Genomic DNA, 17,074 nt, shown 5'->3' on the forward strand with positions numbered 1-17,074 from the left:
CCATTATTTACCGCCCCAAAAAAGCATGTCTTTTGTCATTATGATAATATCACATATCATTATGTGTTATTATGTTCTTTAATATGCACACTGCCAGTAGATCAGCCACAAAACTTTCCATCGCCACTCTTATGGGATTGCACTTTCACGCTAAATTGCCCTGTTTAGTAAATCTGGCCCATAGGGTATGAGAACAGTTGCAACACTCTTAAAAATAAAGACTTCAAAAGGTGTTCTTCCGCTTAGAAGAACCCTAGAAGATAAATTTTGGGTTTTCACAAAACTGAACAGTTCTTTAAAATAAATAAATTCATTAATTAAAAAAAAATAGTATGAACATTTTTCCACTTTAAAAAATCTGTTAATGTTATTTTTGGTTCTATGAACATTAAAGTTTCTTCATGGAACCATAGATGGCAATAAGAACCCTTATTTATAAGAATGTAAAGTAAGTCTAAGGGAGTATTTGAATAGTTTTAAATGGAATGTGAAATCATTTAATGGTTACACAAGATATCCAAAATATATATATATATATATATATGCAAGGCAAATGCAAAATAAATCTTAAGAAGTGTATGCTATTGATTAACCCTCATTCCCAATTACAATCTCTCCTTTTGGTTCCCCAATTTCATGTTTTGGATGTAGCATTTCATGTAATCTTGGAAACAATGTCAATTAGGCATCATAAGGTATCATGGATAAAAATGTGGTGTTGATACAGATGTTATTTAATCATTCCTAAGGTAATTCATTTAATATGATACAGTAGCTTCTCCCTCCATGTTTGCCGGTGGCAGAAAGAGTGCTATCAGGAAAACTGAGAGATCAGAGTACAGTAAATATGGGGGGAAGAGCTAAGCAAAGAGTCAGTTGTCTCTTTACTCGTTTTGATGTGATCTTTAATGATTTAGTGAGACGTGGCATGGAACTACCTATATATTCAGAAATAACTGAACAATCTATGTATTTTGGACTGTAGTAAACAACAGTAATAAAATTATTACTCTTATATAATATAATATAATATAATAACCATTATTAAAATACTTCATATATAACAAATAATTGTTATATATTATAGTAAGTGTTCCATCATCCATCAAGTGTTTCATCAGCTTGAGTTAAACTACACCTGCATGTAGGTTGACGTTACTTTATGCCCCCCATGCAGAACAGATGGGCCATCTGACAATGTTGTTCTGGCGCCATGCTGCGCACCCGACTATATTTGACACTGAAAGAGCATCGCAAAAGATTACAGAACTCACAGTACTGAAATGTTATACAACACCTGTAACTTTTACCTGAGAGCCTCTTAACAGAGAAATACCTCAAGGTACCTTTGAGTTCTCATCAATTACAGCTGCGTGTGAGAGCCCTTACTGTGGCTCAAAGCGCAGGTGGATGAGACTGAAACTGTGAAGTTGTACTTTTCCAAGCGGTGACTAATAAGTGATTTGCTAGCCAAAGGAATCCGAGTTGACATGTTCGAGATATCAGTCTCCCGCTTATGGCTAGACTGTTTTGCCCTGTGATCAGCATTGTGTTCCTGCTGAGCGTGAGATGATTTGTGCCAAGAAAATTATCGAGGCGTTGGCGTATGTAACGTAATATTTGTTGCCAGAAGCAAATAAATAATGGCATACATTATACACTTTCACTTACTTGAACTCACTTACTAACACACTTAAAGGACATGCCTACCTTCGTTTAACTCTAAAAAGGCTTTGTCTTTCCAACTATACTGTGATTAAACTACTTTCTAGTGATTTTATTAACTGTCTTTCAGTTTGAGAGGAATGTGCAATGCCAGCACAATCTACCAAATGCAAATTCATAATATTCCCAAGGAGTCTGCGCTTGGGAGGAGGGGAATGTGCTCTTGTTCACGATATTGGGTTTTAATGTGCATCGGATTCACCAAAAGCAAATAAACATAACGCACAAAACTGCCCGCCAGCCCTCACACACTCAGACTAAGGGCTTTGCATATTTGGTTGTCGAAGACGAATAAGTGAATGTCTTACCTGGACCCAAAAGTGCAAACGGGGGAGGTGAGGGGGACAACAACTCTGCAGCAATTTCGCTGTGCAGCAATGGTGGAGATCAGCGCAGACATACGGTGAATATGAACACCAGCTAATGGAACAAAATAAAGCGGTGGTGAAAAAAGAGAGAGAGAGGGAGAGAGAGACAACTCTGTCTCCCCCTCCCCTTACAGCCTCCTTCGTTTCTCTCCATCCCTATGGCACAAAGATAGAAGCACAGCCACAGACAAGCTAATCTCAACTAAGGACAGCATCAGCAAGAACTGAACGCGGACGGATGGGAAACAAACTACATTTCTTTACAGGCTAATTGCAGTCGTCTAAACCTACCGTAGTGCGAGTACATGTTCAAGTCGATACGTGTGGGTCGCTCTCTTCCTCTCTCTCTCGCTCTGTCTTCCTCTCCGTCTGCCTTGCTTTGGCTGCGTCCAGACATGACTGGGGCTGATTTAGGTCACCGCGTCTGTCTGGCTGAGCTCGACTCAGCTGTCGCGTCGCTGTTTCTGTTCGCCTCTGCCTTGCCCTCTGGACAAGGATTAAGTCTAGGACCGAAAGCCACCTTAAACTTGGAGCGGAGCAGCCACTTTGGCTGGTCGCCGCGAATGGAAATGCAGATGGGCCCGGCTGACTGGACGTCTCGTGTGGGACGGGTTTACAACGGGACGGACAGGTGACGGACTGGAATCCAAGCTTTTAGCGCCGACTTCTCAGCCTGGGAACCTGGTCTGGTACTCGCAAGCGATGGCGTCAGCAGCCCCCAAAAAATTAAGATCCGGGCTCGCTTCTCCAAATTTTCTGTCTTCAAATGAGACCAACGTTAATTCCAAGTTGTTCGACTCAGAGTTTCTCTTCTTTCTTGGCTCTACTCTCTGCCCCAATGAAAATTATCCCTCAACGGCAAAAAGGAGCAGAGCGACGGTATTTCGAGAGGAAGTGCTCGGCTCCTCTGCCTCCCCGAAACAAACCAGTAGACTGCAGCTGTGAGCTCCTGTGCCTCCACTCTAGTCGTCTGACTGTGCCGCAGTGCGTCTGGGAGAAAAAAAAAGACTCTACGTCTGTAGCCAGAGCGCTGCCACTCGCCTAAAACCATTGCTGTGACACAGCAATCAGCTGACTTGTGTCAGCAGAATGATGCGTCATCATTTGCTAGCAGAAGGGATGCTGGGAAGTTTTTGGTGTGACGTGCCACCTTAAAACCCCGTCTTAATACTTATCTCAAGTGCTGGGGAGTAACAGCAGCGCTATTGATTAATAAACAGGACACTGTATGAGACAGAGAACGGCAATAATGCATCTTGTTTGCCCTTCACCCACCTTTATTTATGTTCTTTCTGTTTTTGTTCTCCACTTTTTGCTATCTGACTTCCCTCTCTGTCTCCCTTCCAAATTTCCTCTTTGCCGCTCTGTCTTTCTGCGTCTCTGTTTCCTGTGAAGTGCATACATGAAATGAAAACTGCTTCTAAGTTTCCAGTTTCCAGTATGAAAAGGGTCTCTCGTCCTTCGAATGTCACATTCTCCTCTGATGGAACAAACGCAGACACATAAACACACTCACATGCCCACCCTCCCCGCATCTGGCTTTTCATATTTGTGCCATGGCATTCACAGTCTCTTTATCATGGTACAGGTACACCTTTGCAGTCCTTTGTCTGCACATGGCTGTTGTAATTAGCATAAACGTAATGTCTTTGTCCTCAAATCCATATGGTTGAGACAGTTAAGGGAGAGAAAGGGAGCCATTAAGTGAGCACACGGTGAACTGCTGGAGTGATCTGCTTTCTCCATCTCCAACACTGATGCCCTGCTGACTGCAATTGTGAAAACAATAATTGTTTGGAGTCCAAGAAAAACACCTCTCTTTCTCCTCATTTCACCAGTCTCACCCTCTCTTTATATATATATATATATATATATATATATATATACAGTATCTCACATTGAGGGGACAGCAAATTCACACTGTTATACAAGCTGTACACTCACTACTTTACATTGTAGCAAAGTGTCATTTCTTCAGTGTTGTCACATGAAAAGATATAATAAAATATTTACAAAAATGTGAGGGGTGTACTCACTTCTGTGAGATACTGTATATATAGGATTTATGTTAACATTTGTTAAATATCTCTATTGCATGTGTGTGTGTGGATCTGCATGTGTGTGGTGTATGATACAGCACCTGTTCAGTCAGTGATGCGTCCTTTTTAACTCCAACAGACAGGAAAATGGACTTGAGCCTGCCAGCAAACACACACACACACACATACACACACACAAACCAAGAGTCAGGTGTCAGCTAAACCACAACCTGACTGGACAAAACCTCCATTGAAGTACAAGGCTAAACATGCCTTTCCAATAATCACTCAAAGCATACTTCACGTTTAGTACAAACCTTGAGCCAAATTCCATAAGTTTCAATGCAGAGTGGCCATTCACTCTTCATAACTGTATAAATTTAGCCATTCTTTCTTCTCTCGCTTCGCTGTCCACAACAGCATTTCCTTCTCCTGTTATTTAAAAGCATAGAGCACTCACAATAACCCAGAGAAAATCTACTGCTCAAGGTTGCTTGCAAAACATAAACAAGACCTTTCTACGAGTGAAAGCACTCTGTTCATCAAAACACTTTTTGTTGCCTCCAGAGCAGCAACAAAACATTTGGTTCGCTATTTAGTTGGGAAAATCATTCTCAGAAGGTGCCGTTGAGTTTGATGTTTACAACCCCATACACGCTGAAATACTAAAAGAAACATAATACCTAACGGTTCTGTAAAAAAAAATATATATATATAGACACAAGATCTATTCACAACTTTGAGTAAAACCTAAATAGTGACATGTGGCCAAGTATGGTGACCCGTACTTGGAATTAGTGCTCTGCATTTAACCCATCCAAAGTGCACACACACAGCAGTGAACACACACCCGGAGCAGTGGGCAGCCATTTATGCTGTGGCACCCGGGGAGCAATTGGGGGTTCGGTGCCTTGCTCAAGGGCACCTCAGTCGTGGTATTGAAGGTGGGAAAGAGCGCTGTACAATTCACTCCCCCCACCTACAATCCCTGCCGGTACGAGACTCGAACCTTTGGGTTACGAGTCCGACTCTCTAACCATTAGTTTACTAAATAATTGTTTACTAAATAAGAGATCAAGTTTAAGCTGCCAGAGACAAAAGTGAAGAAATAGAAAAAAAGCAATAAATACTCAATTTTTCCAGATCACATTTCACCCCAAAATCTATGGGGGGAAAATTACGTTTTATTTTGTATAAAGATAATGAAGCCTAATTTTTATATTTCGCAAAATTAATATAATATATAATCTATTTACTTTTTTTCCATAAAGAATAATTTCCATTATTCTTAATGTTGATTCTCATTAGATTCTCATTTACAGTAATGCAGTGATTTTATTACTTTACAAAAAAAAAAAAATTAGAATAATTCTTAGAAGGCAATGATGTAAATCCAAAGCTGCAATGATACATAAACACTTTACAATTCAAATAATATATCATTCTTTTTCACATTACCATAATAAGAAAGGGATTTTTTTTTTAAATTACACTAATGAGAATTGTGGGGGAGTGTTTAACTGTCATGCAAATAATAGCACAATGCAAAAATCTTAATGGCCCTAACAGGCTTTGTTGCTTTCGTTTAATTTCTTATGTCTTTTTCCTTTGGTTTTAGAGTGAAATAAAACTCTTGACAGGTTTCATGATTCACCCACGTAATAAATAACATGTAGCTGAAAATAAAATGAACTGAAATAAACACGTCTCTGGATGAACAGTGATACTGGTGTCATTATGTCGGTTAGTCTTTAATTAGCATCACTTCAGTTTATAGTCCAACGGTTGGTAACACTTTAAACAAATGAACATGATTATATCACGACTGGAATCCTTCCAACAAATGCTGTTCTGTTTTCCTATACGGTCTCTTTATCGAGCAAATACATCGGCTCATAATTAACATGAAACTACTTTTGAGTATAGTTGTGCTGATGAAGTGATGCTATCGAGATAAACGTTACTGTTCTTGGAAGCTCTTAGAAACACGTGAAGCCTGAAAAAGGAGGCGTGTCTTTAGCCGCCGTTCCTGATTTATTGCAGCAATGGGGAAGTAAAGCCGTGTGAAAGATAAGCGATCAGCCGTTCACTCCTGAACTCGTGTCCTTACCTCAGTGTTCTGCTCCCGGGGAAATAATCTGCTGAGCTGGACAATTGGCTGTAACCATTTTGGCTGTTCGGTGCAAGTTATCTGGGTGACCTCACCACAAACAAGTTCCCACTAAAGCAAGAGAAAGACATCTGGGTGACCTTTTAGAACAAGTTTCGAGTGAGACTGTGATAACTTAAAGCTTTACAGATGGCAAACACAACCTTAAAGGCTAAAAGGAATACCTGCTGGCTGGGGTAAGGTTGGACAGTTTCAGTTGAACAGGAGCTCAGCCATCTCTCACACACACACAAAGGCTCCATTGTGCGATGGCAGCGGCACAGAGAGGCTGGAGAAATTAGCCTGGTAATGAGAAAGGCAGCAATGATGGGACAGAAAGAATGTAATGAATAACTCAGAGGCACGTTCCTCTAGACCGTGTCATAACGGCTCCAACTACCATCTGACCTCAGTGTACACACTGTCTTCACTGTTCCTCGCCCCAATTCATCTTTCTGGCAATTGCAGGAAGAGCTCATTTTCATAAACCCTCTATAAAACCCAAGCCATCTGATTGACATCTATGCAAATCCATTAATATTTGTTTGTGTGTGTGTGTTTGAGATCGGCTGCAGGATTGATAAGGACGTTCCCCTGTCCTCGTCGACCGTGTAATTCAGCTCTGCTGGGCTAAGACTGGCGAGATCGTGTACTTTCTTGTCTGGATGTGTTTTGAGAGCAAACAGGCAGGATTTCCATGGCAACACTAAGCCAAGCTTGAGGAGTGGGGTTTGGATTGAACACCATGGTAGTGGGGAGTGAATGAGTGAATTAAGCATGCTGCCGTTCGCCGTGTCACCAGACCATTACTAAAGCTTCTCGTTTCAGCCTATGAGATCAAATATTGTCATTATGAGTGGATTTGTCCATCTTTGATCCTTCTGTCGAAGCTCATTTTTTGATGGCAATTGCACGAGAATTTTATCCTGTAGGTTTGTTTTCTAAAACGGCACCCCAGGTGAATAGTTTAAAAAAATGTAATTGTATATTTCTCCAGTTGATTACATTAGGATTTTTTTTTTTCAAAGTTTTTCTAAAATGTTATGTTTAAATATGCAAATGAGACAATGTTTATTTAAATGAGCACTAATTTGTATAAATTTCCAGAACAGAAAATTGAACATCGGATAATGGCAGATTCAAAATATTTGTTATAGTTGTTGACTTATTAGTGTCTTTTTTAAAGGTTTTTATAGAGGGAATTTTGTTTGTATTGTTTAATATCACTCCAGATTTGTAATATCAACCAGAAAAACAACTCATTTTGATCATGTTTTTAGGAATAAAATGTTGCATAAAATCGGGCAAATAATATAAACCCTCGGCAAAAACCTTCAGCATATAGATATGAATATGAAAATGTGAAGTTTGGTGGATGTAAGTGGAGATTTCTGGCTCTCGAAAACAGGGTTATTATAGATACATAAAACTGAAATTAAAGCTATTAAAAAATATAACTACATTATATTACTACTAAAATTGCATGCCAAACTAAAACTAAAATAAAACTTTGCTAAAACTTTAACTAAAATGAAAATGAAAATTGGAAATATAAAAACTGATTCAAAATATTAATAAAAACTATAATAGTATCTGAGTGATAGTAACACTGTTTAAAACTCATTTGGCTTTTAATGATACATGTGTTTTGAAATGTACAGACACAAATAGATAAAGTGCAATAAAATAAACAGTAACACTTTAAAATAGGGAACACATATTCACTATTAACTAAGAATTTTCCCTCAATAAACTCCTAATTTGCTGCTTATTAACAGTTAGTAAGGTAGTTGTTAAGTTTAGGTCTGGTGTCATATATAATAAGACATTAATATGTGCTTTATAAGTACAAATAAACAACCAATATGCTAGTAATATGCCTGATAATTAGCAACTAGTTAATAGTGAGAATAGGTGCTTAAAATAAAGTGTTACCAAATAAACACTTAGAAGTATTTTGGATGTATTAAAAAATATATATTTTGAATGTTCTCTTTCCACTAGTTTTTGCTCGAAACAACATGGTATTAAAAGTTGACTAGTGCATTAAAAAAAATGGTTTTACCTGTCTTAAACAACATGTCTACTGATATAAAGCAACTGTTGTGGTTATCCAGATTATAAGCAAATGAAAACATATTAACATGGTGAGACAAATTCCAAATTTGACAATCAATTCAGGCAGGCATCAGTACTCAACTTTGACTCACCTGGAGAAAATAGTGTTTGTGTGGCCATACTGAGGTGTAACTGCTAAAGTAAATAATCGTAAGTGTAGCAGGGTGGCCATCTGTCCCTGTGATGAGACACGATAAGGTAAGCTAGGGTGCATTCTCTCCCAGCACACCTGTTTAAACAGTCAAGGGTGTTTGATTACTGTATTCAAAATCATATGGCCTCAGAATTGCCTTAGAGAATCTCATGCACACTGTGTACTTTTGGTGTTGTAAATGGTTAACAATTCTTCAAACTCAGAATACTTCAGCTCTGAGGTCACCGAACTATTGATTTCAGTTATATTGATTCAGGGTTTAGGAAGTCACTGTCTGCTTAGCAGAGATAGTGGAGATGCATCACTTCATCTTCACATCTCACAATAATGTGAGAATGGACTCGAGATGCTTGCCTTTTGTTGTTATTTTCTATTCATGATAGATGACTTGATTACGTAATGCATATTCAGATCTGTTTTATCTAGTTAAACAGTTATTCAGAGCACACACCTTCTGTGTGGCATAACTGTTTTCAGCCTTATTTTGGCTCTACTACGCCATCTAGAGGCGTAAACGAAGGCGGTTTTAAACAGAGTCATGATGCCAAATGCTGTTTCTTCACCTCTTGCATTTGACTGCTGTGTGACTGCATTCTGGTATCAGCTTCATTCTAGTAGCTAGAAATACACAGTTTGGAAGAATGTGATAGTTAAAATGGACTGTTTAAGAAACAGTTGCTGAAAAATAGGCTATCCGTTAAAAAAAAAAATAATATACATATATATATATTATTTGAAATCCGGCAACCAGAGCGCAAGCTACCAACACAAACAAGAACATGCTGCCTTTGAATGGAGAAGCGCATGGCATGTGGGCGCGCACTGTCTGTCTTTGTGTATAAATAAATAACGCACGGCGCTGTGTATGTCTAATATGAATGAATGAGCGATTATGATTTTGTTTTAGCGAATTTATATTCATATCGCAATTTAATGTTGTAAATAATAATTTACAGATGATTTCTGCAAGTCAAAGCAAACGCTTGATTGTGAAAAGCTGGATTTAACAATCATTGGCTTTAATCCGCGTTATCGCTCATAATCGAACATTAGAATTGCTTATCCTAATTTAGGCACCCCTGCCAAATTCTGCCTGCGTTCTAGGAAAGGGGGAGCACATAATGCGCCTTTAAAACTAAATTTGCAGTGTAGATGGAATGAGGTCAGACAGAAAGCTTCTCATTGCACGCGCCGATTATCATTAGATACTATATTCAGCCAATGGACGGCGACGGGGCGTGGCTTTGGCTGAGGATAGGCTAGTGACAGCAGCTGATTGGCTGGATTCTCTTTCCTTTATACCTTCGGAAAAGGATAAATCCTTGTGAGGCGGTTTAGCAGAAGTATTGAAAGTTGTGAAGGGAGATAGGAAGCTCAGAGCATGAAAAAGTGCAGTCGCCTAAACCTACCGCATGGTCATAATACAAACTATGCTGAAGACACTTGTCCGTTTCCATTGAACGGCTTCAGATACTTCGCGTCCAGAGCGCACTCTGGGTTCGTTTTCAGTCGAACCGGCAGTTGAACGGCAGGCTGTTGATTTTGACGACATTGCCGGGACTTGACAGAGCTCCTGACGGGGATATGCGCCTTTGTGGAACCAAGAGAGCAGCAACTTTGTTTCCACACTGACTAAATCATATTGTGAAGAAGATTAAAAGCTAACATAAGCAGTAGCATTTACAAATAACAGCGTATCTAAAAGTTTGAGACAACAACAAACAAAAAACATAGGCCTACCATTAAAAGCCGTGCTTGCACAGGTTCTGCTCGATCCTCTTCAATAATATCCTCTGCTTCTCAATCGGGCTCAAACTGATAAAGAGATATTAACTACGCCTTTGTTTACAATACAACGGGAGCACATGGCTGCTAGGCACTAGAGGCGGTTTAGCCAATCACAACACACTGGGCTAGCTAACCAAGCAGAGCCCATCGCCTATTTCTGAGGGTGGGTCTTCATAAAAGCAAGAAATGACCAGCGTGTTTCTCAGTGAAGGGACAGAGCGGTGTGGAATAAAGGTAAATTATGTGAAAAATAATGCGTTTTAAAAAAAATGAAGCATTAACACATGTTAGACTGCACTAACTGCCCATAAACACAATCAAGCCTAGAAAAAAAAAACAGTGAACCACCCCTTTAAATAAAATGCCAAAAATAAAATCGTGTCATAATTTATTTACCTATGATGTTCCATCCTTTGCACATTCATGAGAGCTCATGAGATGAGTAGCAATGTAGTTATGATGAATCATTTTTTTGAGTTAGATGTTTGTTCATGAATTGGACTGATCGGATTCATTTGCAATCTCCAGTTCACAGCTCCCAGGAAGGAAAGATAATGTGTTTGTTTTCAATGAAATTTCAGTCTGTTTGTCACATAAAAATATCACATGAAATATATTGGAATCTGAAAGCTTTGAGTGAGTAAATAATTACAGATTTTTACATTTTGGTTAAACATTTTGCTTATAAGACTTATTTGAATACAAACTCAGATGTTCAAAGGATGAGGTGGAAATATGTCAACAAGTGATAGCTCTACCCCAAAATAAAAATCATTTACTCACCCTCATGTTATTCCGAACCAGTATGAATTTCTTTCTTGGTAACACTTTAAAATAGGGAACACATATTCACTATTAACTAAGAATTTTCCCTCAATAAACTCCTAATTTGCTGCTTATTAACAGTTAGTAAGGTAGTTGTTAAGTTTAGGTCTGGTGTCATATATAATAAGACATTAATATGTGCTTTATAAGTACAAATAAACAACCAATATGCTAGTAATATGCCTGATAATTAGCAACTAGTTAATAGTGAGAATAGGTGCTTAAAATAAAGTGTTACCAAATAAACACTTAGAAGTATTTTGGATGTATTAAAAAATATATATTTTGAATGTTCTCTTTCCACTAGTTTTTGCTCGAAACAACATGGTATTAAAAGCCAAATAGCCCAAAACCCAAAATTGACTAGTGCATTAAAAAAAATGGTTTTACCTGTCTTAAACAACATGTCTACTGATATAAAGCAACTGTTGTGGTTATCCAGATTATAAGCAAATGAAAACATATTAACATGGTGAGACAAATTCCAAATTTGACAATCAATTCAGGCAGGCATCAGTACTCAACTTTGACTCACCTGGAGAAAATAGTGTTTGTGTGGCCATACTGAGGTGTAACTGCTAAAGTAAATAATCGTAAGTGTAGCAGGGTGGCCATCTGTCCCTGTGATGAGACACGATAAGGTAAGCTAGGGTGCATTCTCTCCCAGCACACCTGTTTAAACAGTCAAGGGTGTTTGATTACTGTATTCAAAATTATATGGCCTCAGAATTGCCTTAGAGAATCTCATGCACACTGTGTACTTTTGGTGTTGTAAATGGTTAACAATTCTTCAAACTCAGAATACTTCAGCTCTGAGGTCACCGAACTATTGATTTCAGTTATATTGATTCAGGGTTTAGGAAGTCACTGTCTGCTTAGCAGAGATAGTGGAGATGCATCACTTCATCTTCACATCTCACAATAATGTGAGAATGGACTCGAGATGCTTGCCTTTTGTTGTTATTTTCTATTCATGATAGATGACTTGATTACGTAATGCATATTCAGATCTGTTTTATCTAGTTAAACAGTTATTCAGAGCAGACACTTTCTGTGTGGAATAACAACTAATGTTTTCAGCCTTATTGGCTCTACTACGCCATCTAGAGGCGTAAACGAAGGCGGTTTTAAACAGAGTCATGATGCCAAATGCTGTTTCTTCACCTCTTGCATTTGACTGCTGTGTGACTGCATTCTGGTATCAGCTTCATTCTAGTAGCTAGAAATACACAGTTTGGAAGAATGTGATAGTTAAAATGGACTGTTTAAGAAACAGTTGCTGAAAAATAGGCTATCCGTTAAAAAAAAAAATAATATACATATATATATATTATTTGAAATCCGGCAACCAGAGCGCAAGCTACCAACACAAACAAGAACATGCTGCCTTTGAATGGAGAAGCGCATGGCATGTGGGCGCGCACTGTCTGTCTTTGTGTATAAATAAATAAGGCACGGCGCTGTGTATGTCTAATATGAATGAATGAGCGATTATGATTTTGTTTTAGCGAATTTATATTCATATCGCAATTTAATGTTGTAAATAATAATTTACAGATGATTTCTGCAAGTCAAAGCAAACGCTTGATTGTGAAAAGCTGGATTTAACAATCATTGGCTTTAATCCGCGTTATCGCTCATAATCGAACATTAGAATTGCTTATCCTAATTTAGGCACCCCTGCCAAATTCTGCCTGCGTTCTAGGAAAGGGGGAGCACATAATGCGCCTTTAAAACTAAATTTGCAGTGTAGATGGAATGAGGTCAGACAGAAAGCTTCTCATTGCACGCGCCGATTATCATTAGATACTATATTCAGCCAATGGACGGCGACGGGGCGTGGCTTTGGCTGAGGATAGGCTAGTGACAGCAGCTGATTGGCTGGATTCTCTTTCCTTTATACCTTCGGAAAAGGATAAATCCTTGTGAGGCGGTTTAGCAGAAGTATTGAAAGTTGTGAAGGGAGATAGGAAGCTCAGAGCATGAAAAAGTGCAGTCGCCTAAACCTACCGCATGGTCATAATACAAACTATGCTGAAGACACTTGTCCGTTTCCATTGAACGGCTTCAGATACTTCGCGTCCAGAGCGCACTCTGGGTTCGTTTTCAGTCGAACCGGCAGTTGAACGGCAGGCTGTTGATTTTGACGACATTGCCGGGACTTGACAGAGCTCCTGACGGGGATATGCGCCTTTGTGGAACCAAGAGAGCAGCAACTTTGTTTCCACACTGACTAAATCATATTGTGAAGAAGAAACTCTTGGCGCTCTCCGAGCGTTTCAAGCTGCAGCACGTGTAGGATTTTCGTGCGCAATTAAAAGTTGAGACTGTTGAAGTGAGTGTATGGGCACAGACCTGGCTATGGTGGAGCAGACGCACATCAGCAACAATAGCGACGTGCTCCCCGGCGATTCCACTGATTCTGGGGAGATGGACCTAGACATGGACGCCTCCCCGACTCCCGGCTCTCCAAACTCGGCTGGGGATAAAATGGACATCGCCTGGTGCAAAACCCCATCGGGACACATCAAGAGGCCAATGAACGCATTCATGGTTTGGTCGCAGATAGAGAGGCGCAAGATTATGGAACAGTCGCCGGACATGCACAACGCGGAGATCTCAAAGAGACTCGGCAAGCGCTGGAAACTTTTGAAAGACAGCGACAAGATCCCCTTCATCCGCGAGGCCGAGCGTCTGCGGCTCAAGCACATGGCAGACTATCCAGACTACAAATATCGACCTCGGAAGAAGGTGAAGTCATCCAGCGGCAAGACTGGGGAGAAGGCGGAGCGCGTGAGCGGCAGCCCCGGCGCGAAGTCTGCATCCAAAAAGAGTTCGAAAACTCTCAGCAGGACGCACAGAAAATCCACAGCGCTGGAGTTGACCTCCCACTCCGTCCCGGCAGACCACCACACTCTCTACAAGTCCAGGTCCGCGTCCGCCGCCAAACAGATCCCCGAGAAACCAGCAAAGCGCGGGCATGCGTTCGGGGGATGCAGCTCCGATAGCAGCCCGCCCTCCGTCGCCGTGCCGGCTAGCCCCACTCTGAGCAGCTCGGCGGAATCCAGCGACCCGCTGAGCCTCTACGAGGACGGGCTCGCGAGCGGAAAGGAAGACGCGGAGCCCGCCGCGCGCTTCAAGTACACCCGCGCGCCGTCTCCGACGCCCTCCGCTTCGCACTCGTCCTCCTCGCAGTCGTCCTCATCGGATGAGGAGTTTGAGGACGAGCTGGCGGACACCAGTCCCGGCTTTGACAGCTTCAGCACCTTTGGCACCGCGCCTCTGGACAGAGATTTGGAGTTCAACTTTGAGTCGGGCTCCGGCTCGCACTTTGAGTTCCCCGACTACTGCACCCCAGAGGTGAGCGAGTTGATATTAGGGGACTGGCTCGAATCGACAATATCCAACTTGGTGTTCACTTATTGAGCAGATTGAAAAATGACTGGAGGGCTGCAGAATCCTCCGAGTCGAGTCAACGACATGATTCCTCGTCTTTACCATGCATCAGATACTGTGGGTTCTCATTATCCACTGACAAGAGTGCAGATGAAAGTGCTTAGCTTGCTCGTTTGGTGCTGAAGGAGGCGCGCTTTGGACGCAGACGAGGAGGGCATTGCGCGGTGGCGAGTTCACGCTGTGCGCCCTCCTCGACTTTAAAAAGGGACGTTTTTAAACAGAAGACAAGTCTGGTCATATGCTTGTGTCGATGGAGGTACTGAATGGAGAGCACGCGAGCGATGATTCGTTTGCTCGCGCTTGAGGTTGTTTACCAGAATCGTGTGTTAGACCAGCATCGCATGCTTTCATTACGATTTAAGGCTGTTGAGAAGCGTAACTGGTGTTGATTCATTGAAACCGAATGGCAGCGCCATATGAGACGCAAAAACAAACACAATCACCAGCTTTCCTGTCGTCATGGCATCAGGATTCAGACGCAACTCAGATGATTCGATTCTTTACACTACAAATCAGGACCAAAATTCATCCGAGGAGCGTTTTCTCTCTCTCTCCTTCTCTCTCTGCCTTTTACTTTTTCATCCTTGTAACTTTTCGGCGCTGGCATTTTTATATCGATGTATTTATAATGGCAAAACATTGCTCCTCTCTTCCCCTCTGTCACTTGTGTTCTAGTCAGTCTGTTGTGTGTATAGGCTACACATGCACATGTCCATCTGTCTCGCGGAAGGGCTAGCTTTGTTTCGTATTATTTAATTGATGACCTCTCACATGGAACGGAGATTAAATGTTTCATTATTTTCTGAGTGTATTTTTGTACAAAAACTATCGAGGGGGTGTCAATCGGTGAATATCGCTGTTTGGATTTCCGATTTTTAAAGCCAGGGGGTTGGGTTGTCTCCAAAATCTGCCCCCTAAACATGTTTACAGTGTCAATCCACAGGCTTCTTAAAGAGACAGTATCTGCATTTCAACGACCAATCGTCATTAGCCTACAATGCGTGCGCTGAGTGAGGTTGTATGTAGCTGCAGCAGCGACAGCTGCGATTTATCGCGTCCTTATTGGGGATACTGTACTTTTTGAATACCAATTTCTTTGTGCTTTTATAGTGACACATTTCGGTTTGAACCACTGGATGGAATTACAGATACAGTGGAAATGCCTATATTCATGAACAATGGAGTACGTCTTCACTCCATAATTGTACAAGGATATTTAATCTTTTCTACTTGTTGGCTAAATGTAGCTAATTGTTTTAGTATATTATGGCATGGCGAATAGCATTTTGTATTTCTGAATTCAGGTTTATGTAGAGCAGTTGTGTTTAAGGCAGAGGATCAACATGAAGATTTCTATGTACATTGTGAGTGTAAAATAAGTAAAAGATTGCGTGTTTATGTCTGACGATGATATATCATGACAGGAACAAAGAACATATATCTTTATACATCCCTATGTTTAAGAGTGTTGTTCACCTATATAGAAGTTCTTCACACTAATAAAAAATGGTTCTTTAAAATAATTTTTCACTTAATGGTTCTTCTATATGGCATCACTGCGAAAAAAACACTTTGGAACCTTTTATTTTAGAGAGTGTAAGGGACCTTATTTTGTTTTACCTTTGCATAGCAGAGCAATAAAGAAAAGGCTAAAAGTTCAATATTTGTACCTTATTTGCCCTTAAATGGTACATATTAATATTTTAAATGTGCTTATTAGTACCTAAAATGTTCATATTAATACCTTTTGAAAGCATACAACCCCAGTTTTATGCCTTTTTTTCAGAGAGTGTAAGTATGAGTGCTCAAAAAGGTCATTTGTGTATCAGGATTTTGATGCTTTAAAGACATTTACTCTAAAATAGCTGATAATTAATATTATTTATTAATTGCACTTACACAGTCACCTGCACCAGCTCTGCTTTTGTATGTCATTCTATGTGAGACATATGAAGCGATGCATGGCCAAAAGATTGACAGTCAGGCCTACTGCAACCTGGAGTCACAAGGAACTGTCACATAATGATATTACGATACTATTTCATTTCTTTGGTCCCTGGTAAACATCCCTCCCCCCAGTGTTTTTTTTTTTCCACAATAAGACACAGGCAAGTGGGTAGGCAGCTATCAGAGGCGATCCAGACATTACAAAAATGCAATAATCACATTGCATGCCTGCAATATGCCATGTTTACATGAGGAGAAAAAAAAAGAGATCAGATGGTTTGTCCGTGTCTCAAGAGCTGAGTGTTCCAGCAACTCGGTCTGAGTCATTATCTAGCATCATACCGACTGATAGCGAAGGGTGTGAACCTAATGCCCTAGTCGAGTGTGAGCATGGATGCACACTGCAGCAAGAGGGTCTAGACATTGGGCTCTGTGGGGGAGGAGTGTGAGACAGATGAGATGTCTCTGCCGGGAGGCTACATTGGTGGTGCTCAAGTGGATTGTT

At 40.4% G+C, this 17,074-nt stretch overlaps 1 protein-coding gene across 1 annotated transcript; it reads left to right on the top strand.

Annotated features, from left to right (window-relative positions):
- Positions 1–13,128: 13,128 nt before the first annotated feature.
- On the top strand, positions 13,129–16,091 carry sox4a (SRY-box transcription factor 4a). Its single transcript, XM_016493999.1, has one exon. The coding sequence runs from the start codon at positions 13,510–13,512 to the stop codon at positions 14,590–14,592; it is 1,083 nt and encodes a 360-aa protein (XP_016349485.1). The 5' UTR covers positions 13,129–13,509; the 3' UTR covers positions 14,593–16,091.
- The last annotated feature ends 983 nt before the right edge of the window (positions 16,092–17,074 follow it).

This window comes from Sinocyclocheilus anshuiensis, unplaced genomic scaffold, assembly GCF_001515605.1.
Source record: "Sinocyclocheilus anshuiensis isolate Anshui unplaced genomic scaffold, SAMN03320099.WGS_v1.1 scaffold1240, whole genome shotgun sequence".
NCBI lineage: Eukaryota > Metazoa > Chordata > Actinopteri > Cypriniformes > Cyprinidae > Sinocyclocheilus > Sinocyclocheilus anshuiensis.